Source organism: Schistocerca gregaria, chromosome 4 (assembly GCF_023897955.1).
Source record: "Schistocerca gregaria isolate iqSchGreg1 chromosome 4, iqSchGreg1.2, whole genome shotgun sequence".
NCBI lineage: Eukaryota > Metazoa > Arthropoda > Insecta > Orthoptera > Acrididae > Schistocerca > Schistocerca gregaria.
In genome coordinates, this window is record NC_064923.1 from 471899397 (window position 1) to 471925339 (window position 25943).

General features: G+C 41.9%; 1 protein-coding gene across 10 annotated transcripts in view; it reads right to left on the bottom strand.

Moving 5' to 3' along the window:
- The window catches only part of LOC126267309 (kalirin), a 2010890-nt gene that overhangs the window by 74962 nt on the left and 1909985 nt on the right, over positions 1 to 25943 (bottom strand). For all 10 annotated transcript variants that reach the window (XM_049972405.1, XM_049972404.1, XM_049972401.1 and 7 more), the window contains one exon: positions 12550 to 12688. In XM_049972405.1, coding sequence (XP_049828362.1) covers positions 12550 to 12688 — 139 coding nt within the window. The remainder of the gene's footprint in view (positions 1 to 12549; positions 12689 to 25943) is intronic.

A 25943-nucleotide genomic window follows, 5' to 3' on the forward strand; every position in this document is an offset into this window, starting at 1 on the left:
CTGTTCCTTTTTTACGTCATCATCGTATCTACATCAACATCGGCACCTTCAACATATCATCATCGAGAACAGCACCGACAACAACGGCACACATCAGACACCACACTACCAACAGACATTTATTGCATGAAGCAGTCACAAACACGTGACACGGCGACTCGTCCAAATGGCAATAATGAGTAGGGCCGTCAGCCCCAAGAATTAATTTAGAAATTATAAAGTTGTACATGTCTTCAGGTGTAAAAAGATTGGATGCCTTTGAGATATGGATATGGAGGAGGGTCGAGAAGAAAAGCTGGGCACAAAGAGCTAAGAATAAAGAGGTACAAAAAAGGGTTGGTGAAAAAAGGATAAATATTCCAGGAGATTTTAAACAGAACAAGGAACTGGTTAGGGCACTGTCTAAGAATACAAACGCTTCAGAGGGCAGGACAAAAATATCAAATGACAGATTATATGAAAGTGCATAGCAGTTATCTAATGACAAAAGAATAGCAGGCGACAGCAAAAAATGGTAAGCAAATATTATGCAAAAACCTGCCTAACGGGCGTAACACACACACACACACACACACACACACACAAAGTTAAAGAACTACGTATATCATGAAACATTCACGAGAAAGCTTTGCTCCACAGATATGAGTGGGAAGAGATTTCAGTTTTTAAAATGACGAATTCTGAATGCCTGATGCCAGCTATTACACGCGCATTGTAACTTGGACTTTGCGCGGAAGGTGCTGCGAGTTAATCTACGCGGTCCCTGACTCTCACATATATGTTTGTTTTATATGGTGTGTGTGTGTGTGTGTGTGTGTGTGTGTGTGTGTGTGTGTGTGAGAGAGAGAGAGAGAGAGAGAGAGAGAGAGAGACCGCGCGAGCTGTGCGAATAGCGTTATCAGGGTTCCTACTACATCATAGGTGGTAAGTAGAGGTATCGTTCGCTTAAATAAATGTGTATGTTGCAATGAAAATCGCGTTTTAGTAAGAAGGCGAATTCTCTAGATAAAAACTAGTCTATACTGATCTGCTGCTAGAGTTTCCTAGCTTTAACTAGAATTTACTGCTATACATGTCTGAATTTTACATAAAACAAGTTTTAATTTTGGACATTAGATAAAACTAGTTTTAGCTAGAGAAATATACCTCAGTTAAAAGTCAACAGTCGTTGCCAAGTTGATGTGGTCAACGCGCAAACGCCAGAAGGCAGTGGATTTAAGTTTATGATGGTGTATCAGAACTACTTCACAAAATTTGTTTCGTCACATGCACTGCGAAGCCAGAGAGCCATGATATTTCCACATCCATCAACACCTATATTTTCGACATTGGGTGCTCAATACATTTTACACTCTGTTGCTTCAATAATATTCAAAATTTCGTCTACATATGTGTAGTACTTCATAGGCTCTTTTTTTACTTATTTTCGCGTCCCACAAGTATCAATAACCTTGAATCAATTTAATTTTCTGTACTGTTTCTGTGTCTTTTTTCAGCTAATCGTGCTTCTTGTGTTTCGTCCACTAATTTATCGTAACTTTTTTGTCATCATATTGCAGTGTTTTTTTGTGCCTCATCAATCTGCAGCATCATTTAACAAAAATTGTTTCCATCATGTTTCTTGATTTAGATCTGCCACGAGTTACGCGTATGAGTCGATCTATACGTCCTGAGAGGGAGGCCAACTGAGGATGTGCGAAGGCGGCGGCGTGTCGACCGACGAAAGGCGGACGCCGCTGGACCAATCAGAATCATTCAATGCGTCACATGTGAGCAATAAATGGACCTCGTTCGGGGCGAAACAGTCTCACTTTGTCAGAATGCGTTTAGTCTAGTAAAAACTAGTTTTAACTGACATTCATTTCTGACCATAGGTAAATTCTACTTGCAACAAATGTATTCAATATAATCTAGTTTTAACTAGTAAGAATGCATTCTAACTAAAAACGGGCCACACGCAAAGAAAACCGAAATGTGTTGCTAAAAAATTATAAAGTGCTCGTATATACAATGCTATTGCTAACAGTACTGGTCGCTAACTTGGTTGGCACTGAGTGCAGACAAGTATAGTATGCGCAAAATGTCTTGGCAGCGACATGCGACCGGCTAAAGCGGCCGTGCGGTTCTAGGCGTTACAGTCTGGAACCGAGCGACCGCTACGGTCGCAGGTTCGAATCCTGCCTCGGGCATGGGTGTGTGTGATGTCCTTAGGTTAGTTAGGTTTAATTAGTTCTAAGTTCTAGTGGACTGATGACCTCAGAAGTTAAGTCGCATGGTGCTCAGAGCCATTTCGCGACATGCAGAGTCGGCTGGGGAAGCTTGGGGAGAGCGGCAGTGGCAGGGGGGTCACTCAGAACGCTGAACGGGGGGGGGGGGGGGGGGGGGGGGGCGGGTGGCGAGCGCTGGAGGGCAGTTGCTGGCCTAAACTGAACTGACACCTACGTTCACATTATTTGTGAATATTAAGCGAGGCCCGTCCACGCCCACACTTCCACGCTGACTGTACAAAAAGATCTAGTGTCTCCTCAGCTTTCGTTAGCATCTAAAAAGCATTCCGCCACAAATGGTGCGATTTATTTTCGCCTGGCTTGCTAACCATTTATAACTTTCAAAGGAGCGTCGTCAGTGGCAAATTTTGAGTAAAACGTACACACTTCTCTGGTTGCAATGTCAAATTTGCTTCTTTTGCCAAAAAACAGCGGAGTTTACTCTGTCTCACCTCACTAAATGTTCTGCAGACACAACTGGGACATGATTCTGTGGTTTATTGAGTTAAGTCAGCAGCTTACAAACAAGCACATCCTCAGTACAAAAAAAGTACAATGTCCTCACATTCATTGTTCGAAAAACCATAGCATTTCTCGTTTCACCAGCTATCGATAGCCTTTAAAAACTACTTTCAAATGTTGAAATGTGTGTAAAATCTCATGGGACTTAACTGCGAAGGTCATCAGTCCCAAAGCTTACACACTACTTAACCTAAATTATCCTAAGGACAAACACACACACCCATGCCGGGACCAACAGCACAGTCCACGACTGCAGCGCCTAAGACAGCTCGGCTTATCCCGTGCGGTAAAAAAATACATTCTCTCACCGAAAAATTATGTTCTTACTGTAATAACACGGTAGATAAGAAGCTTTACATAATAACGATATGGTAGAATACACTCGTCTCTGTGTGCTGTCATTTGCCAAAACCTCATTTTGATATCTGAAACCGTTTATAAAAGTTGAGAAATCTTCTGGGTATTTTGACTCTGGCTTTATCAATGGCGTGGCGCGATCGCAAATGAGTGTGCTACATCAGATCAATTTTCTCAAGATTGGTAACAGATAAATAACTCTACCCAAGTCTAAAGAAAAATTAAATATGTTTGTTAAATTTCACACGCAGCAACATACTATGGATCATATGCAACAAACGCAAAGTCATAGCGACCTCTGAATTTTCATTGCACACTTTTCCGAATTTCGTGTGTCTTACTTTCACGTAAATAACACAACAACCATCAGCATTCCCGAAATGATGGCCGCATCATGAACCTGACATATAAAGCTATAAGTAACGCAAAAATGAATTCTGTTTATCAAATAGTTTCTGTAAAATCGTTTGGGAAACACTGCAGGGTGCGCGCCTCGATGCTGTCATTGCTGACCGGTCGAAAGGTGGAAAACACTTGTGGTCTTCCCTTCCGAACAAACGAATGAACTCGCCCAGCGCTTCTGACGAAAACTGGTCTCTGAGCATCGGCCACGATATCCTGCGCGAACTATAAGACCGGGCCATTCCTTCGCTCCCAGCATCCCCTGCGAGAAGTGTCGAGCTATACTGCTTGAATACTAGGATACTTCTACACATCCAGGGCCGAATTTCCCCTCCGTTCTTCAGCAGTTCGAATTAATGTTCCATCTCCATCAGTTCAGGAGCCGACGTGACGAAACAATCTTAATGTCGACTGCCGTGTCATTCCAAATCGAAGTCTGAAGCTGCATCAGCTGGCGATTCCCATTAACACGCCTCGCCAGCACGAGACTTACAGCCGACATCCCTTTTCCCTAATCACACTACACTCTCCCCTCCCCACTTCCCAACAGACAACTATCTTGGTTACGCATAGGCCCGACGGCGGGATTATCACATACTATGTTTGCTCATCGTTTCCTGAGACCACACATCCCCGCATATCTATCTTCAAACACAGAATTCCTTCAGCAACAGCATACACGAGCTACTGGATCCATTCACAATAAACCATGTTACTACCTTCCGTAATCCTTCGTTGTTACAGCCACTTACACACGGAATCAAACTGCCTCGTAGCAGAAGAAAACTTAACTGCTCCATTCACAATTAGCATTCCCATCGAACTAGCGGTAGCTCTGCCTTTATCTTTCCACTAGAGTCTCTGTATGCCACTACTATCATCTGTCGTAACATGATATCTTTTGCAGTAGCCCCGTTTTCTTCCTCGTTTTGTCTTCCACTTCTTTCATTCTGTCCTATAGGTCGCGCGTAATAATGGTAACAATATGCTATCTTTTTAGTTCAATGCTGATTTAATGATTGTACACATACCTACAGAGAAAACAGTACTGCGTCTAAGATGACGTAATTCACAAGCAATTAAATATTGTTATCCTGATATTTTATATTTATTTACGTTGCTACCGTGTGGCACCACTCCTCCGACACATTCTGAATGTAATATTGTGTAAGTGGCTCTTAATGGGCCTACAAAATTTTTAAAAAATATGATAAAGAAAGACAATTAAACCAGTTCATTTCGATACATTTGTTCTTTTGGCTTTTGATTCGAAATATCTGTCTTTGACAGAGTGTACAAACGAATCGCGTTGATAGCGTGATTTTACTGAAAAATCTTCGCTCTTCTTTCTTAATGTGCACAGTTACGTCGTTTCAGGTGCAAAAGCGACTTACGACCAGTTTTCTTTTCGAACGCTACGTATGATCGGCCAGCATTATTAACAAGTTACTGTCACAAGCGACAAAACTTTATCCAATTACAATGAAAGTAAAAATTGTGTACCTTCAATGTCGCATTACTTTTGGTACGGCAGTCAAGGCAGAAATAAACGCCGAAATTGTGCAACGTTTCTCAGAGAAACGACCGAAAGAGGAAGTTGAAGACATTGGACGGATATTCGGGAGAAGCATGCATCACGTGTCCTTGTAGGAAACATAATAAAGTTTCATGTGATATACTTAAACTGCTTGGCGAATGCCGGAATGGTTCCTTCAACGAGGCCGCAGTAGGACCGTCCCCTTTCCCTCTCCCCAAAGTTCGATCACTAGGAATCTCGTTCTTAACGTCTTTTAACTGCGTCTTAACTTTCATTTTCCTGTTGACTTCACCAATGCGGGAGGAATGACGTGCCCGCCACATGTTGTGATTGTCCTGGTCTGACGGAAGTTATGAAACAGGAAGTATTGCTAGGCGCAAAATTCCCCGTTCCTAGTGTGTGTTGATATCAAATTTCACCAGAAAACCACTAGACACCATCTTCTGCCACTACAGTCACCTTTATTGTGGTCTTCCGTCATTTTCACACGCAGTAGTTTCCTGCCTGTCTCTTTAACAACAACAACAACACTGCTCTTCTGAGGTACTGTTTTTCAAGTTTACACGCCATCTACCTCATTATCAGTAGAGACCTTTAAAAATCGTGCCAATATGATATCTTCTTACCTCAATGTAGATGCTCATGTCTAGCTTGGCAGAAGTAAAATAATTGTAAGGCGACGGTTGCACAAGGAAATTGTCCCGTAAGGTCTCATTGCAACCAGGCCCATTCCTGACGATTTTACAAAAAGTGTGGGGAGCTAAATGTGGATGATCAGACACGAAATTAAACACTGCTCTTTTTGAATACGAATCCAATGTCACAACAACTGCGCCACCTCGCTCGATTTCTGACTTCTGCTTCGGTATTTTCCTAAACACACACACACACACACACACACACACACACACACACACACACACACACACATGCACGCGCACACACACACACACACACACACACACACACACACACACACACACACACACACACTGGAGGCTAAGTCACTGCTGCAACAGCCATTTCCGTTGCTTACATTATAAACGCGTACGACTGGCAGTGTTTACCAGCATCTGTTGATGTTCGCCGATATGCACTCCAACCATTACAGCGAACATCCTTCATGCCGAAGTCATGAATGAGTACAGTATCAAGAATGAATCTCCTTCTACTGCAGCGCGTGGCTGTTACGAAACTATTTGTCTGATTAGAGTCGTGCACGGTACCAGCGTTCGAATCGAGACATTTGCCTTAAACGGACAAACTTCTTACCGAACGAGAAATACATGCTGTAATTCGGCCCGTGTAGCGCCGCTCGGCAGCTCAGTCTGTGAAAACAGCGCCCGCGACAGGCAAGCACCTGGGTTCAAATCCTCGTTCAGCAAACGTCTTTTGTCAGGAAGTGTAACAGATTATCGTTCAGAATTACTAGCATCAAATCTGGAGAGACTTGTACCAGCTCGTATAGCGTAGCGCGCTAGCTTGAGAGACAAGAAGGTAAACAGTCCCGGGTCCAATCCACGCGCGGGTTAACGACCGTAGCTGGAATACCTTCTAGCCTGAATGTAGTGTTTGAGGGGGTTTCCCACGCTCGTTTACGCAAACACTGGGCTGGTCCTCAATTTCCGATTCGGAAATGCAGAACAAAGTTTACACAATTTACAGATAGGTGGTGCGCACAACTACTCTCCAAAATGTTGAAATGTGTGTGAATTCCTAAGGGACCAAACTGCTTAGGTCATAGGTCCCTAGACTTACACACTACTTAAACAAACTTATGCTAAGAACAACACACCCATGCACGAGGGAGGACTCAAACCTCCGACGACGGGAGGGGGGGCGGGGCGGTGTCCGTGACAGGACGCCTCAAACCATGCGGCTACTCCGCGCAGCAACGCAACTACTCTCCCTAAGGTAAATGGCTACTGCGGCGGCAATGAGAAGAATCCGGCTGTGCGAAGTCAAATAAAATAAATTTGTCGAATTTTCAGTACAGCCGACCCCGTATTAGACGGGACTGTTACGAGGATGAATCAAACGTAAACCGGAACTTTTTTTTTTTAGTAACATAACCGGATTTTCCGTCTTTGCTTGGCAGAACATGATAATTGTACTAAAAAGGAAAAACACTTCCTAATGCTCTACAAATTATATTTATATACTACGAAAACTGAGAAGGCGTAAAATTACACCACTTCCGTACGCTGGCCAGCAGGAATGAATCAATAATACACAGTCTGGTGCAAAATTCTTGCATTTTATAACACCGGTAACAGATAAGAATTTTTGTTCAATCCTACTGAATCAATAGTAAAGACAAACTGCAACCCTTGGCACAGAGCCGGCCGGAGTGGCCGAGCGGTTCTAGGCGCTACAGTCTGAAACCGCGCGACCGCTACGGTCGCAGGTTCGAATCCTGCCTCGGGCATGGATGTGTGATGTCCTTAGGTTAGTTAGGTTTAAGTAGTTCTAAGTTCTAGGGGACTGATGACCTCAGCAGTTAAGTCCCATAGTGCTCAGAGCCATTTCAACCATTTTTGAAACTTGGCACAGAGACGTATATATAAAATCACTTGTAAACAGAGTAAAAAAAAAGTGTATATTGGTCAATCAGACAGAGCTGTGGCAATTAGACTATGTGAACGTGAGAGACGCTGGGGATTAAGAAAGAAGGATTCGACTTTTATTGGCCACTGTTTAGTAAAAAATCATTCATATGATGTAGAATGTGAAGTTCTACATTCTGTCAAGAAAAACAGGAAGATGACCCTACTGGAAATCAATACACACATAACACAGAATGCTGGAACTTGTATTAAATGATCAGATTCAGTTTTCATTTTTCCCTTTGTTAAATTAAGTTTTCGTTACAAATACTACATTCATATTGTAAATTCATCTTATTTCTCATTGGCTGTTAAATTTATCTCTATATAAAAACTTTGTTACCCTGTTTTTTGTTAATGTAATTATTGCAATGTTTTTCTAAGTAAACACACTGTCAATTTTGTATCTTCTGCACAAATAATATCTACGTTTAGTCGCACATCACGTTTATCCGCATTTGCTACAGTTGTCACCTGAATATCGCCTGAGAACTCGAAAGCCGGAACGTGAACAAATAAATGCAATTTTGCACAACATTAGAAAGTATTTTTTCTTTTTAATATTTATTAAATATGTTTATTTATGCTTCAGAAAATTTCGTACACATCAACTTAATCTCGTGTATAGTCTCCCAAACAAGAAACACATTTTTCCCAACCGAAAACCAGTTTCTTCACCCCGTTTTCGTAAAATGAACCTGTCTGTGACAGCCACTGATGATGCCTAACATGAATAGGCAAAACATGTCCGGTACTCAGGAATAAATTTCAGTTGCAGAAAACGGAGGTTTTCTTATCTTTATGATAAAACATAATTGAAGTTACTATTAGCAGCTGAAGATAATGGCTGCAAATATTAACAATAATAACCGAAAAGATAATGTTCGTGTAAGTCTGCAGGTTTTCGAGGCCGTTGTTATTAATGGTAGCATGGAGTGTTGTTATCCCGTTACTCAGCAGTAAATTTGAAGAGAGATGTGACGCAGTCTAACAACCTAGATTTTACCTTCAGAATAAGATTTAGTTTCAAGTGGAAATACTAACTCATACTGTGTTTGACAGAATTTGCACACACTCTGTTTAACTGTGTCGTTGTTGGTCACCAGATGAAAGGTAAAAACAGGGCATCACTGAGCGTCCTATTTTACATTAACTGATTTTGTACCATTTTTCGCGGATGGAAAAATGCTCAGAGCCTTAAGAAGACGGGTAGCCGACATCCCCACGCGTCCTTTGACGGAGAAAGTATTTATGTCGGATTTATTTTGAGAAGAAAGGGAAACGCGAACACCTGTCCCACGTGACGGCAGAAGTATGCAGGACGCAGCAATCAGGAGCAGTCGTGAGGAAGTGTCAGCCGGTAAGAGCAACAGGAAAACATAAAACAGACAGGGAAAGGTCTCTTCAACTGGGCCACTCTGCGCTTCCTGGTACACGGGCTGGGGCACTGAGGAACGGCTCTTATTACTTAACACCCAGCCGACAAAGCACACGTCGCTGTGGGAATCTCTTGCTACGGACACAAAACCACGATGACAGAGTTTGCTGGTCAGACAGTTGTAGCCACCGAAACCCAAGACGAATTCCGTAGCGTACTTAACTCACTGGAACAACAAACAGAAAACTAAGGCTATGATGTGCACAGAAGATGAACGTTCTGGATAGCTAAGTGTTAAATTCGGACTGAATCGCCTTGGAGACGTGGACGAATTTTTCTATCTCGCAAGCAGAATATACCATCTGATCAAAAGTAACCAAACACTCTTATGTAATGTGGAGCTGATCAGTAGATCTCACAAGAAGAGGACCCTTCATTATATATCACCAATCATATCACTACAGAAGGCACATTACTTCGAACATAAAAGAAAAATTGTATATCTGGCCAGGCCTTATCTGATAGTTGTTTAAGTATATTAGTTGCGACCTTGGTCAAGAATTCATCAAGGCATCAACTCTCGTCATTTTTGTACTCCTCGAAGAAACTGATCGTCAGTTTGAAAATCCGTCGCTTTAAGCTAGAACGACATCCGCAAACGCTGAAACCGCAAAGCATGTGACGTTCAAGGGATTTCTTAATAATGGGGCCATTCTAGTGTCTTTCAGATGCCCGAGAAGCATTCGTATTCGCTTAGGGTCTGGCGTCATCAACAGCGAGGTCATTAGGGAAAGATTAACGCCACCTCTCCAGACAGATAAAGTTTGTGTTCCTATCAGTTATTAACATTTGCACAATTGTATGAAGGTTTTGTATGGTGTTAGACAAAGTAAGGTTGTTGTTGCTGTTGTTGTCTTCAGTTCTGAGACTGGTTTGATGCAGCTCTCCATGCTACTCTATCCTGTGCAAGCTTCTTCATCTCCCAGTACTTACTCCAACCTACATCCTTCTGAATCTGCTTGGTGTATTAATCTCTTGGTCTCCCTCTACGATTTTTACCCTCCACGCTGACCTCCAATGCTAAATTTGTGATCCCTTTATGCCTCAGAACATGTCCTACCAAACGATCCCTTCTTCTTGTCAGGTTGTGCCACAAACTCCTCTTCTCTCCAATTCTATTCAATACCTCCTCATTAGTTATATGTGATCTACCCATCTAATCTTCAGCATTCTTCTGTAGCACCACTTTTCGAAAGCTTCTATTCTCTTCTTGTCCAAACTGTTTATCGTCCATGTTTCACTTCCATACATGGCTACACTCCACACAAATACTTTCAGAAATGACTTCCTGACCCTTAAATCTATACTCGATGTTAACAAATTTCTCTTCTTCAGAAACGCTTTCATTGCCATTGCCAGTCTACATTTTATATCTTCTCTACTTCGACCATCATCAGTTACTTTGCTCCCCAAATAGCAAAACTCCTTTACTATTTTAAGTGTCTCATTTCCTAATCTAATTCCCTCAGCATCACCCGACTTTATTCGACTACATTCCATTATCCTCGTTTTGCTTTTATTGATGTTTATCTTATATCCTCCTTTCAAGACACTGACCATTCCGTTCAACTGCTCTTCCAAGTCCTTTGCTGTCTCTGACAGAATTACAATGTCATCGGCGAACCTCAAAGTTTTTATTTCTTCTCCATGGATTTTAATACTATGAACACGCAATTATTATGGCGTAAACATTCGGCATATGAAACAGCCTTAGATCTCCTGAGAAATCTGACATTTAAATCATAAGTGATAGCCTTAAGGACTTTATAGTTTTCATTTTATTCCTTGAGAGGTGCAGCACGTGGGTAACAATCCCTTTTCCACATGACAAAAGTGCTCGACAGTAATTAACTCAAGTGAGCGTGGAGAAACGGATATTGTATTTCCATATTCATGCTCGCCAAACGAGTAGTGAACATAACTAACCGAACGATTAATGATACCTTCATTGAAGATGGAACGCCTTTCTGAAACAAAGCTTCTGCCATTAAATTACCAATGTCACCTAAAATATCGCCTAAAGTTTTGTTTAAGTGTGATCACAGCAGGCACTGGAATCCAGAATGCGACAACTGAAACTTAACCTCCAACACTCCTCACAGTCGGAGTAAAGCTGGACTGTAAGCTTTCCCTTGTGAGGTGCATACGTACACACACAAAAATATATTGCGGTGGGAACAGGGCAAAAATGACTCGTCCAATACATTGATCTACTTTACAACGTGTTCAAAGAAAAGTGACGTGAATGAATAATACAGCAATATATTCACTCCTTTACGTAGTAAAAGAAAAAAAAACCTTTCCTCAAATGGAAGGTTGGTTTGAACAGACCAGTGCTTTTCTGGACGTAGTTATACTGCAGGTGGTACACACCATTGCTTGTCTGTGACCTGTAAATAAGCCTTGTCCGCGGCATGATCTGCTTAAGTAGCGCGGCGAATTCCTAAGCGAAAAGGCTTGGGTTCGATTCCTGGCCGGCCAGGACATTTTCTCCGTTCGCCGACTGAGTGTTGTGTTGTCCTCACTTTCGTATTGTGTTGTCCTTACTTTCGTATCATAGTAACTGACATTCCTATTGGGATGGCTGAAAGGGCACGGCCCGAAAGCCAATAAACTGCAATTGTAAACTGGCCAACGAGAGCCAGTTATGTCTGAGTTAAGACTCGGGCTTTTAAGAGACATTTACAAACCTCTTTGTCAAGAAGCAGCCTGGGGGGGGGGGGGGGGGGGGGATAGAAACGCAGCGTTCACAAAGAAACTTAATTAACAACGTGATTTCAAAGCGACCTCATAGGTCTGGGAGTGGTCTCCATTCTTCTTCTGCTCCTTAATTCTGGCCTCCGTGGGTGAATAGTGGGAAACAGAGAGGGGTGGGAGGGGGGTGGGGTGCAGGAGAGTGTGCGCACTCTCTTCTCACTGTCCCACTCCACAAATATTAAGCCATTTAGTTACCATATACGAGAGACTCATCATTCCTAGCTCATTCGTCACACTTCATTCATCTCCTGACGAAGAAAATTGTGAATATCTTCGAAAGCTCGAGGTTTTTTCATCTCAGACATGACGTGGCTTGAACGACGAGAAAGTCTTATACACGACTATGAAGTAATAGGGTGTTAGGATTTAAGTGATACACTCATAACTAAAATCATTATAATCAGCCTATCCCGTTGGGGAGAAAATGCAACACAGTGTATTACCGTTCAAAAATGATGGGAATATCAACTAAGTAGCGACTGTCGTAACAGTTGTCACCTTCTTTATTTGTCATCCCACAACCCCATTCTTTCTCTCGCAAAATCAGAACATTTCCCTATTTGGTCTCGATAACAGAATAAAATAAAAAAATTGGTCTTTTTCTTCATTGTCAAGTTGTGCTCGACTGCGAGCTAAAAGCGACTGAGTGGCGCACCGCCTTACCTTGAACCTCTTATCGGAGGCAGTTTTCTTGAGGGGCGGCCGGTCGGTGGGGGCGGAGGCGGCAGCGGGGGCGGCGGCCGACTTGTCCACCTTGCTGCCCTGGCTCAGCTTCCGCAACGGCGGCGGCAGCCATTTCCTCCTAGAACACACGCCGAACACATACAGTCATTGCAGCACGTACACGATACGGGAAATCGTTTAAAAAATCGACCACATATCTCTTCAGAAGAGCGTTAACGTAGTTTCATTTGCATATACGACGGTTATCCAGAAAGTACAGAACAGTTCAATAAGTATTCACGTTTGCTGTCAGATTTAGTTGCTAACACAAGTTCTCATCAGCATGTGCTGTGTGATATTATAAAGCTTGATGTATAATATTAAATCTGCGATCCCAGTGGGTATCAATCACTTCATGTGTATAAAATTGAAAATTTGTATAAAAATAGATCTTTACATAGCAGGGTAATTTGTGAACAGCCATTTGGTTGGATACAAACTTAACATTTGTGTAGCTAAATTAACAAAGACATAAATACGTAAATTTTATAAAGTCATTTGATAATGTTTGCACAGTTTTTTGTAATATTCGATTATCAGTTTATGTAGAATTATTTGAAGCTTTGTTGCATGTGTATGTAAATGATTAAACTCTTTGGTCTAAACTTGTGTTATCATCTCTGTTCGTCTTCCTCGAGCTAGGCGGAAAGTTATGGTTCAGTTGTGGCGAGAAAGATACATGTCTGAGTCGTCCGTATCCCAGTGAAAACAGTTTTTATTTTTTTATTTTTTCGTACAGTAAAAACTCCTGGCAGCGGCCGTACTCTGAAAAAGAGACAACGAGGCCAGCAAAAGAATGAGCAAAGTACAAATTGCACAGTATACTGAAGTTGTCAAGCCTTTCAATTTCACTCAAAAATGACGAACATCCGTTATGGGGATGCGTCGTAATAGGTAGATATTACCGAAAGTGCATTTTACAGCTGCCATATGTTAGACACTAAAGCAAAAATAACACTGATTCGTAGGTTAGTTGGATTTGGCAGTCATTCTGGAAACATTTCAGTAAGTTGCGCTACGCTCAGAGATGGGCAAAATGAAGTACCGCTCACTGATTCGCTTTTTTTGCCTTTGGATGGGGAAACGTGTGACGAGATGAACGATAAATTGGACACTGTTCGTGATGCCCCTTGACTATCAGTGACAACAGTTATATATTGGTCCAATGAGAGTACACGTGGTCAAACATCGATTTTTGAGGAGGATCGCGCACGGCGTTCGAGAAATTTGGTTACCGACAGTCGGCCGCCAAGTGCGCTAAGTAGAGGAGACCATCAGTTTGTTGACAGAAACGGCACTCAGTATTCTACACGATAAATTGGCGGTGAAAAAAAAAAATGTCGGTGGGATGGGTACCACAGCTGCAGGCCGTGGACAACAAGCGGATGCGATTTTCATGTTCGAGCTGTGTTTGGTGCATTTTTATGTCAAGCTGTCACCGTTGATGTGATCTGGATCGACCATTATGCCTCGGAAACCCAGCAACAATCACAAAAATGGAAATACAAATGTCATTCCCAAGGTACAGGTCCCGGCGGAGGTTCGAGTCCTCCTTCGGGCATGGGTGTGTGTGTTTGTCCTTAGGATAATTTAGGTTAAGTAGTGTGTAAGCTTAGGGACTGATGACCTTAGCAGTTAAGTCCCATAAGATTTGACCTTTTTTTTTTACCCAAGGTACATAACGTGCTTCCATTACTGACGGTAAATATGTTGGGAATTTGCTCCACTACTACTGCATCTGTCCTAGTCAGAGTTTCCAAGTATTTACGTCTATTTTATTTAATGCTGATTTTGGAGCACGTATTCAATATTAGGTTTCAGTTCACTACAGTCAAAATTCCAGTGCCATGTCACAGAGATGAAAACGCGTATCTGTCATTCCCCTGTGTTTCCCTGATTAAATCCACTTTAAGCTCTCACAGACACGTCACAATTTTATTAAAATCGTAAAGAAGTTTCATCAGTAGCAAGCTTAACTGTAAACGATGAAGCTGCACTATTGAAAGTACACAATAATTGCACTACTCAACAGCCGTTTTGCATCTGGGATGTCATGCATCAGTTACCATATATTTTTGTGTGCAGAATCCGATCTAGCTTCAAAATGTTCTAGCACATTAGATTTTTGATGTTTTTAAGGATTTTTATTGTTTATTTTCCGTATTCCGATATTTACTGTTCTTTTGTTGTATGTCTAAACTTTTGGTTATACAAGTGCTATAAGATCTATAAATCGTCACTAGATAGCAAGTGTGGGGGAAAAAACAGGAAACAAAATAAAACCATCGTTTACCACATTTTTCAAATACCAAATAAGAATTAAGTTGAAAATATCTTGTGAACTAATTTAGACCTGCTACTGGCGCCTTGTCCATAAATATGTATTACATAATATTGAGTTATAAAGTTCTGAATATGTATTTTTTTTGTTTTAATTCTGTCAATGCTTATAAATACTGTTTTTGATTTTGCTATGTATCTAGGAAATGTGACGCGATAGAGAAAAACAGAATTTACCAGTGAATTCAGCACCCCAAAATTAACAAACCAGATGTAAAAAAAAGTTTAAATTTGTTGACTCGTGCTATTTTTAAGAAAGTCGAAGAAAACTGTCATTTAACATTTCAGGCAGTTTAAAGACCTCTACTTTGCAAAGATAAACTTTTAGAGATTCTTCAGGTGATTGATTTCTTGTAAGGAACCAACAGAACCGTAACTACTTTATTTTAAGATTTTGTGTTGAGACAGGATATAGCGTCTCCGCGACCATGAGAGGCCGAATTTAGTATTAAAGATAACTTATTACTTAATGACAATAACCGTATCATCTCTACAGGAAAATTCGATGTAACCAAAGCCGACAAAAACACTTACGTGAGTAGTGTAATTAACATTGGGAGAAAAACGTGTACTTTTTTTACTGTACTGTTCAATATCTGTTCTATTACTGCACAGCACTGTCATTTTGAAGGAAGTCTTGAAATCATCTTAGCTCGCACTTTGACACAATGATATCCTTAGGTCTACGTCCGGTGGAAAGTGTGCTGACTGCTAGCATCTGGAATCGTGTTACCTTGGCACAACATAGGCCTATGGGTGCATCTCTCAGCTCAGTCCGGAGCCGCGCGACTGCTACGGTCGCAGATCGAATCCTGCCTCGGGCATGGATGTGTGTGATGTCCTTAGGTTAGTTAGGTTTAAGTAGTTCTAAGTTGTAGGGGACTGATGACCTAAGATGTTAAGTCCCATAGTGCTCAGAGACACTTGAACCATTTTGGTGCATATCTCACAAAAATACGACATGCACAAATACCGATCTGTAAAAGTTACAGTTCGGTAAGCTCAGTTTCTCGGTAACGGGCCAGCGGAGATAATGAGCTGCATGCATAAAATACGCAAATAACATTCCTGAAAGGTCTCTCAAAGTCTGTCAGTATAGTTCGTATCTAACCTTTAGAGACCAAAGGACGCATTAGCACACTGTCCGGTGATCAAGGCGTTGTCAATATCGATTACAGACTGCGAACCGATGGAGACTGATCAGAAAGCTAACTTTGTATGCAAACAGTCGATGGCGTAAGTTTGGTTCGGTGGCCGCAGATGTTAGCCGTGTATTTCATCACTCCGGCCGAGAACAGCGCGCCGGGCAGATGTTACACCCTGATTGCCACTGCTGTTACGAATTACACCCTAACAAAAGATCAGTATAACCCGCTTGCTGGCATTACGTATCACTAACGTCTAATATTAGAGATAATTACAGTCACATGAAAATCCGATGTCTATCGACAAGACGTAGAGCATTCTTCGTGAGCGTAACATCCTGGGGAAATCTCGCGAGAATCTACCAGCACTATGGTTTCAAAGGAACAAGTAGGTTAAATTGTGTTAGACGAATCGTGCGACGGTACAGCTACATACCAGACGGTCGTGTTCAGAAAGTTTCCCATATCTGTTATCGTCTTCCAGATAAATAAACCTTTCTGTTCTCTGTCCAGAAATTAGAGTGTCTTTAACCGATTAGAATATAAAAACGACCGCCGCTTTCCAATAGCCTTTCGACCAGACCAAAAGGTTTAAAGAAAGGACGACCAAATCACCATGACAAGGATGGAACCAACCTGAGATTTATGCATGGTGGTTTAGAGAAATAACTCAACACACATCAGCATAGGCAGCGTCATGCGAGTGAAAAGCCTTATTCACTACAGTTTCTCGCTTGTTACGTTCTTTCAGATTACTCAAGCAGCCAAGACTAGTTTTGAGCCCATTAATAGTTTACCTGCTGTTCAATGCTGTTTGATATCCAAAACAACGAGGACGGGTAGTTTGCTTAATACGGGAAGGACCGACGATCCTATAATTGAAGCATAAAATAACGTCATCTTTAAGATAATTTGGAACACTGTGAAAAAACTCGGAACTAAAAGGAAATTCCTACCAAACACGCAACGGAGAGTATCGAGTGCGGACGAAGCAATCACTCCATTATACTGCCTTTGGTTCACTACGCCCGTGATACGGTTCTCCTGAAATAAACAAAGTGAGAAGATTTCTAGAGCAAAATGGGGCAGAAAACTTTACGTAAGCCCTTGTGAATCGGCCCCTCAAGTGGGTTTTACCGGGCGGCAACATGAGATGAAAGACAAATTCTTTTAACAATATGATATTTTGTCGGCTTTAAAGTTGGTATAAGTTTGTACGTTAACGTAGACACATAACGATGTACGAGGGCGTGATGAAAAGTAATCCCTCCGAATTTTTATGTATTTAAAACACCCAAACCTTTTTAAATAAAACAACCGTTATTAACATACTACATCTTTATTCTTCATGTGTACGTATTTGTAGCCCTCTGCCGCTAGAGGGCTCCAAAGTGTAGCGTGTAACATGATGGTGTATAACATAACTATGTTGGTGTAGAAACAGTGGGCCTTAATCTTCTAACGGCAGAAAACTTAAGCTTAACAATGGCAGACCATTCAAGTTCGCTGCGACATCTGCAACAAAAAATGGCTCTGAGCACTATGGGACTTAACATCTATGGTCATCAGTCCCCTACAACTTAGAACTACTTAAACCTTACTAACCTAAGGACATCACACAACACCTAGCCATCACGAGGAAGAGAAAATCCCTGACCCCGCCGGGAATCGAACCCGGGAACCCGGGCGTGGGAAGCGAGAACGCTACCGCACGACCACGAGATGCGGTCCATCTGCAACAAATTGACGCCTTGGGTTCATTGTCATCGACCATCCCGATTTGGCCCCATACGATTTTCATCTGTTTCCAGAACATACTGAACACCTTCGTGAACTTCACTATAACAGTCATGAAGTGGCGCAAGCAGAGGTCAAGTTGTGGCTACTATGCCAACGAAGTCAAAAATTCTACAGCGACGGCATCAACAAACTTGTCTCTCGTCGGGAGAAATGTGTTCGTCGCCAGGGTGACTATGCTGAGACATAAAAATATAGATATGAAAGATAAAGGTGTAGAATGGTAATAACGATTGTTTTATTTATAAAACATTAAGAGTTTTCACACAAAAAAATTCGTAGGTATTGCTTTTCAGCTCGCCCTCGTAATACTCTCAGTAGAAAAGTTGGTTGCTTTGCTAGAACGTATTCATCTACATCTACATCCATACTCCGCAAGCCACCTGACGGTGTGTGGCGAAGGGTACCCTGAGTACCTCTATCGGTTCTCCCTTCCTGTCGCGCATGTGTGTGTGTGTGTGTGTGTGTGTGTGTGTGTGTGTGTGTGTGTAGATATTTTTATTGATGACTGAGGACAGTGTACTGAACAAAATTACATCGGTATTTGCTTCATTTGCAGATTAATTTACGAGTACAATGTTTTTAGATTGGTAAATACTTCCAAGAACGCAACGCATAAGTAAGCTATTAATATTAATTATAATATTTTATTAATATTAATTATAAAACTTTGAACATAGCTGCTAAGGTTCAGTGACAGTGTCAGAATTACATTAGGACAATTAAGCCCTCGGTCACAAATATTAAGACGATATTGACCAGGTTTCGACGCTACTATGAGCGTCGTCTTCAGAATTGTTGCAACCCTTGTTCACAGGACGAGCAGCCCTTAGCGGCTCGCCATCTCACAACTATTCATGACGTCGCCTTTCCGGCTTAGATCTTTTTTAATATGTGACTTGTAAGTACTGCATCTTTTTGCAGTCAGTACAAACTTTAAATTTAATTAATGTATTATATACCTAATATGTTTTAGAACAGTGAGTGTAATTCTGAAGACGACGTTCATAGTAGCGTCGAAACCTGGTCAATTTTGACTTAATATTTGTGACCGAGGGCTTATTTGTTCTAATATAAGCCATTAATGTTTATTTTTGCTTTGGGCAACAGATTAGATACTGAAGTGTGGACGCATGGGCGAAAAACGGTTGACTATAATGACAGGCGTAGTCCACTTTGTGGTGCGGTTGCGACCATGCAGAAAACATCAGGTACTAAATTATGTTACGACCTACTAACTAGGTGCGCTGCCATGCTACCTACCCCAGTAAACTTATAGCGTGATTTTCAACGAGAAAACTTTAAGGATGAGTGTCTCTAATCGGAGAAAGACGTTTTAGAAGCGAATCAGGAACTTCAAATTTTGCTGGGCCTACCGCCTTTCATATGGACTAGATGACTGGATTTGGGGGAGTACGAAAGACATACACGCAGGACGCAGTGGTTACGCCCTACCGCCTCTCGGGGGCATAATCAATACAAAAGGAGATCTAGCATTTCCGAGAAACATCAGAGAACATTTTGTCTCCAGCAAAAGAAGTTGCATCCCAGTACGTGAACTATCACCCTAGATGTTCGATGCAAAGACTTTGAAACAACATATGAGAGAGAGAGAGAGAGAGAGAGAGAGAGAGAGAGATGTGGCATCATGTCCAGCACATAGTACGTTGTGACCACCCCATAATTGCGCCTCCTATCCAACGATCGTACAAACACACAGACGAGGTAGGGAGGGAGGGAGGGAGGGAGGGAGGGAGGGAGGGAGGGAGGAAGGGAGAGGGAGAGAGAGAGAGAGAGAGAGAGACGTGCCTTTCGATATGTAGAGTATTACTCGATACTGGTCACAGGATTCACTTCTTGGCGAGTACATTATGAGTAGTCACTGTCAGAATTTGACACGACCACGGAAAACAGCGTTTACGGCGAAGTTTCCGATTTTTCTTCACTAACAACACTGGAAGCAATGAAAATGCGCTTCATGGCACAGAACTAGCATACGCAGCACGTGCTTCAATTTGCAAACTGGGATCGTAGAGGTTTATTGACATAACACTGGGGGAAGGATGGAAGGAAGGAAGTTTAAACGTTATCGTCCAGTCATCATCGAAGTCACTGGGTTGTGGGCACTCAGTCGAAATGGTTAGAGATGAGAGGAGAAACAGTAAACGAGTTTGCTGCAGGAACCATCCCGATACCGAGTGAAATAATTCAAAGAATCAACCGAGAATCTAAATAAGGGTGGTCGGTCGAGAATGGGAGCCCACCTACTCCCGAAAACTATTTCTGCGTCTTTACCGTAATTCCATGTTGTTCCGTGCTCCCAAAAAGCAACCGATACCACGCTGTCAAACCTTTTTGCGACGAACCCCAAAAGACACAGTGTAGACATATTTTTCAAGAAAATACATCGACGATTTACTGAAAATAAAGGGTGACGATGTTATTGAATATTTTCTTGTAACGCAGCACACTGTATTTTATAGTGGTGTTGAGACATACATTCACTTTCAGAGGGCCATGACTAAAGTATCTTTTGTTTTAGAACCACCACACATTTACTTCCACTGCTGCTAATGTATAGCTTTAAGGTAAGCTGTTACATATTACTTACTTAATTATTTACTCCATTCCTGTCCTATTTTATTTTTTACCCAAACATCCCTTCTGCAGTTCTCCTAAAATAAAACCCGCGAACGTGACAACACCCGTAGCACAGTAAGTTGGCGTCCAAAGGACAGTATCGCTTGCAATATGACACTAAACAGCGGCACCTGATGAAACATATTTCACATTAAACGAGAAACGAAAATTATAGAGAGGGAGAGGTACGTGCATAGAGAAACAAGAAAGAATTAACCATTAACGAAAGTAGAACATTTCCAAGACGTCTCCTCTCCCTCAATACGTAAAGAAATTAAACCATATAAAAATTGTGAAAAGTAACAGATTGAGGAATATTTTGTTTTAAAGTACCTATGACAAATACTTCATTATCAGTGTGGCGTGCTATCTTTACGAAAATGCGACATTCTGTGAGGGTAGCGAACCTTCAATTCGGCAAGAAAATTTTTTCCCTGTTCTCTTTCAGATCAAAAGGTTCGGCGTTAACGCAAATAGCCGTGGAAAGTTTCACGTCTGTGTGAAAATCTGCGTGAGCCCTCTTCGAAAATAGCTGCTAAACTGAATGAGCGGTCAAATCAAAACAGTTTGAACTGAAAGACTAACCTGAAAGAGCCAGCAAAAGTGGTTGCACACTTCGGAACGCCTTTCACAATTCTTGCGAAATTCTCTAAAATCTTAATCAGGTGCGTAATTTACAGCACCCGTTAAAAACATTAATAAGACGAAAGTTAGCACACTCACAATATGTCGTAGTCACTACAGCGTCATTTTCTGATAATTTAACTGAAACACTGAAGTGACGTCAGAGAAATGACGAGAAGTGCTCCACGTGACGTGTACGAAATGGTGTCTACTGAAGAGATTTTGTAACACTACTTGTGCAAAGACCACCGCACCGACGAAACAGCACAGTACTACGCGCAGAAAACGTAAAATGCAAATCACGTGAAATGGTTCCCTATGCCTTGTCACTCGATATTGCCACATGTACAGTCCTAAACACCCCGGCTAGATGAAATAGTGCATAAGCAATAACAAAAACAAAACAAAAAAATAGGCAATTGGTAGTCGGCGGCAACGTTGCTTTACAAATGATATCGCGGACCTGTTCGACTAACACGTATGAACATTTACGAGCCGACGGTCACAGGCACAATTATGTAATTTACTCACGGCAGGCCGAAAGATCTTCTGTGCTCCTTCTTTTTCTCCGCACCGGCGGTGTTCAGTTCCGATTCCAACCATCCGAAAGACCTCCGGTTTTCTTTTTTGGCTGCGGCGATGTTTTCCTCACTTTGCTTAACGTCGTCGAGAGTCGTTCTTCGATGCTGTCTACGTTTCATGCGAGGAGTTCCGAAAAACGCACGATTTGTCTTCACTTCCGACTGACTCACATTGTTGGTAGGAAATGCTGCTTCTAGAGTTTCCAGTGACAGGTCTCTTAGCGACCTGGACCTAGGTTTATGCATGGTGACGCGTAGTAAAATGAACAGCCGACAGTGTCCATGTAGTAATGCCTGACTCAGGTATCTGAGAGAAACAGATAGCTCTGTCGAATCATGATGGCTGAGCTTGAGAGTTTGCCGAGATAAGGCAGATAAAAAGGAGAAACGGAATGTACATGAGTCAGAGTCGCTAAGAGGAAGTACTGTTTAGTACGGTGAAGTACGGCGCCTGAGGAAATTAATTCAAACGTATTATAGGAAAATCTTTCTGCTCGATTGCAACTCAAATATGTTGAAGGGGCGTTTCACTACAAACAAGGAACAAATGGTCAAGAAATCTTTAAAGAAGTAGAATGTGACCTTTATAGTATCATATAAATGGGACAGTTAGGTAAGTACCGAATTTTAATAATAAAAAAAGCTACGAAATCAAATAGTTTTCAGCGGTGCACTATTGTAAACCATAATCTACATCGGTGAAGCGATCCACTTCTGTCTCAAACGTGAGTAATCCACTTTGTGGCAACGAGGAAGTTTGTGTACGAAAACTTATTGCGCGAATACTTATCGCTACGGAGTTCCTCAATTGCAGTCTTCCGTGAATTTGAGTGACTAATAAATGCTGGCTTTAATATTTTTGAACTTACACGTAAAGGCTCCAAATAAGATGATCTTGTGCGCCGAAAGAAGCAGTTACTCTGCCAGAGGTATTGCGAAAGAAATGAAACACTTTATTCAGAAATCGCATTGCTTTCCTGAAATATGTCGATTCTGTAATTTTTTGCCACCAACTATACGTTTAGACACACACTATGTCGTACATATTTTTGCAGCGGCTTACATGGTAAATCACATAAATTTCCATTATCTTCTCCATTATTTTCGATGGCAAACTCTATTTACAGGTGCTTAGGCGATAAAGTATTTGTTTTGGAAATAGATGTTCCGCAGCTACACTTCACCGTTTTTATTTCATGTACTTATATTTCATTTCCTTCGATTAATTTCGGGGTATCAGAGTCATTCTCCAGCGCTGATTACTTTAACAAGCCAATCTGTCAGCCTGGAATCTGGCGTCATCAACTTGAAACGCATATTCTACCACGACTAACAGTGAAGCCAAGTTCCCGTTCGCTTGGCTGATTTAAAAAACTGAGCGCTTGCGAATGAGGTTGCTACCCCGAAACTATTCGAAAGAAATTAAATATAACTAAATAATATAAAAAGCAATATGGTGTAGCTGCGCACATTCTGTTTCTAGTACTTGCTGTAAAGGAATCTACAAAAATTCCCCAAAATAATTTTGAAATATCCTATATATATATATTTAATGAATGAAAATTCTTCAAGACCGCGGAGCTGTATGCAGGTCCCTTTATTAGGCAATACAAAAGGCTTCGCACCATTACATTACAGGTGCATCTTCAGGTGATAATTGCTTTTCGCTTCATAAAGCTAGAGATAATGTTCGACGTCCCAACGTAAGCAGAAAACCGGTTAATTGCATTCCCTCTTAACAGGTTGATCATCGAATGGCTAAACTTGGCATTTATACAACTTAAGGTGAACTTCGAGTGCGTTATAACTCATGCTCAAATGAAATACCAGAGCTATGTTATAACAGACTCAAAATCTAAAAAGTTGACTCGTTATTAAACGTAGTCGTACAATGGAGTCCACTTAAAAGAAGACTGCAGTTAGCACATACAAGACCTCCATTACGTGGATAAAACCATAGTTCATGTAGAGCACCAATAAAATCGTGCTGAGACTCTGGTGAAGGAGCTACGAGAGTTTAAAGTGGTCATCCAGTGACAGATCCTTGCGCCAGGCTATCGAGAGTCATCTTGCGTGGTATCACCGACTGAGGTGGAGCAGTGGTTGGTGCAGTGAACTCGTATTCGGCAGGACGACGATTCAAAACCCGCGTTCAGCCGTCCGGGTTTTGGTTTTCCGTGACTTCCATAAACTGCTTCAGGCAAATGCCGGGATGGTTCCTTTGAAAGGGCACGGCTGGTTTCCTTCCTCATCCTTCCCTAATCCGATACGACCGATGACCTCGATGTTTGGTCCCCTCCCCCAAACCAACCAATGTTGTGTGGTATCCATTACAGTGGGCTGTTGTGACGGTAGCACGGTAGAAGATGTCACTGACACGTACTAATAACAATTCCAGAACTGTCGCAACAGTCCACTGTAATGGATACCATAAGATCTCTTCACAGTAACAATGTACAACGTATGTTTTTTAAGTAAGTACCGTTTTGCCACACCGCGGCCGCAGCGCTGCGGTTGGCATTCTGCGCATGCGCACTGCGTACCTACACATGTTGTCTACGCACTGACGCCATTACAATCTGATTCTTCGTTGTGTACTGAGTGTTTAAGATGCCTCCGATAATCGTTGAGTCCCGCCGACTGTGAAGTACGGGCTAAAGGGCTAAAAGCGATCGATATTCATCGAGAGATCTGTGCAGTTTACAGAGAAAACATTATGAATAATGGAATGGTAAGAAAGTGGGTGAGAGAATTAAAAGATGCCCGCACAAAGGTGCATGATGAACAATGGAGTAGGCGTCCTTCGGTCGTTAATGAAAGTTTGGTGCAGGAAGTGGACAATAAGGTGAGAGAAAACTGACGCTTTACGATTTCTTCCTTGCAGGATGACTTTCCTAACGTTTCTCGTAGTGTTTTGTATGGCATTGTGACAGAGCACTTACAGAAAATTGTGCGCACGTTGGGTACCGAAAATGTTGACGATGTGCACAAAACCAAACGTTTAGACAGTGCACTGACTTCCCTTAAGCGGAAAAACAACGACGGTGATAATTTCTTAAGCCAGATTGTTACGGGCGATGAAACATGGGTGGCCTACGTCACACCAGAATCAAAGCAACAGTCCATGGAATTCGTCTTCAAGATGAGACGAAGTCAAAACAGTAGTGATGTAGTGGTTAACAAGTCAGGCGGCAGACTTCTATGCGGAGGGTATTCAAAAACTCGTACAACGTGATGACAAGTGCCTCAATATTGACGGAAATTATGTAAAAAAAATAATCGTTCAAATGGCTCTGAGCACTATGGGACTTAACTTCTGAGGCCATCAGTCTCCTAGAACTTAGAACTACTTAAACCTAACTAACCTAAGGACATCACACACATCCATGCCCGAGGCAGGATTCGAACCTGCGACCGTGGCGGTCGCTCGGCTCCAGACTGTAGCGCCTATAATCGCACGGCCACTCCGGCTGGCGAAATTATGTAGATTAGTAGATTAAGGTACAGGCTTTCATGTAAAAATAAAATTATTGAGATATCTTAGCACGTCTTTTGTTAATTTTAAAACGGTACTTACTTAAAAACACGCCTCGTATAATCTAACTTAATCTAATCTATGCTGGTCTGTGCCGTTTCTAAAACAAATCCTATAATCTTACTATGAACACTGTCCTACACCACATTATTTGCAATGGCGCAGTTGAATAGCTTGCAACTTTGACCGCTAACTGTGTCCCCACTGGTCAGGTGTTTCATGCATTTTATGACTCCGGAGATATTGCTAACCAGTACTGCAACTTATTTCTATCTAAATATCTGCAGTTCAAAGAACCGCGTATAGTTCTGCAAAATCAGGTAAAGCTACAATGTACAACTGAAATACTGAACGATGTTAGGCGCACAAAAATTAATAGCGTTCGGAACAACGCGCATATATAAAATACCACCCCCTCCTCCCTCCCCCCCTCCCCCTCCCCCTCCCCCCCCCACAAACACAGCAAACCACTTCTCTTCTGCCGACAAGAGTGACGATTCACTTTCTGGTTGGAAATATTTGCCCACAAACGTCTAGCAAACAGACCGTTCCGTAAAATGTTGGCGACTCGGCACTGTGCCAGGGTTTTCAACTACACCTATGTTTCGCTTAGCAGTTAGCAGTGCCTCTGTATACACGTATTTTACGTCAACTTTGAAACCTTCACCGGCA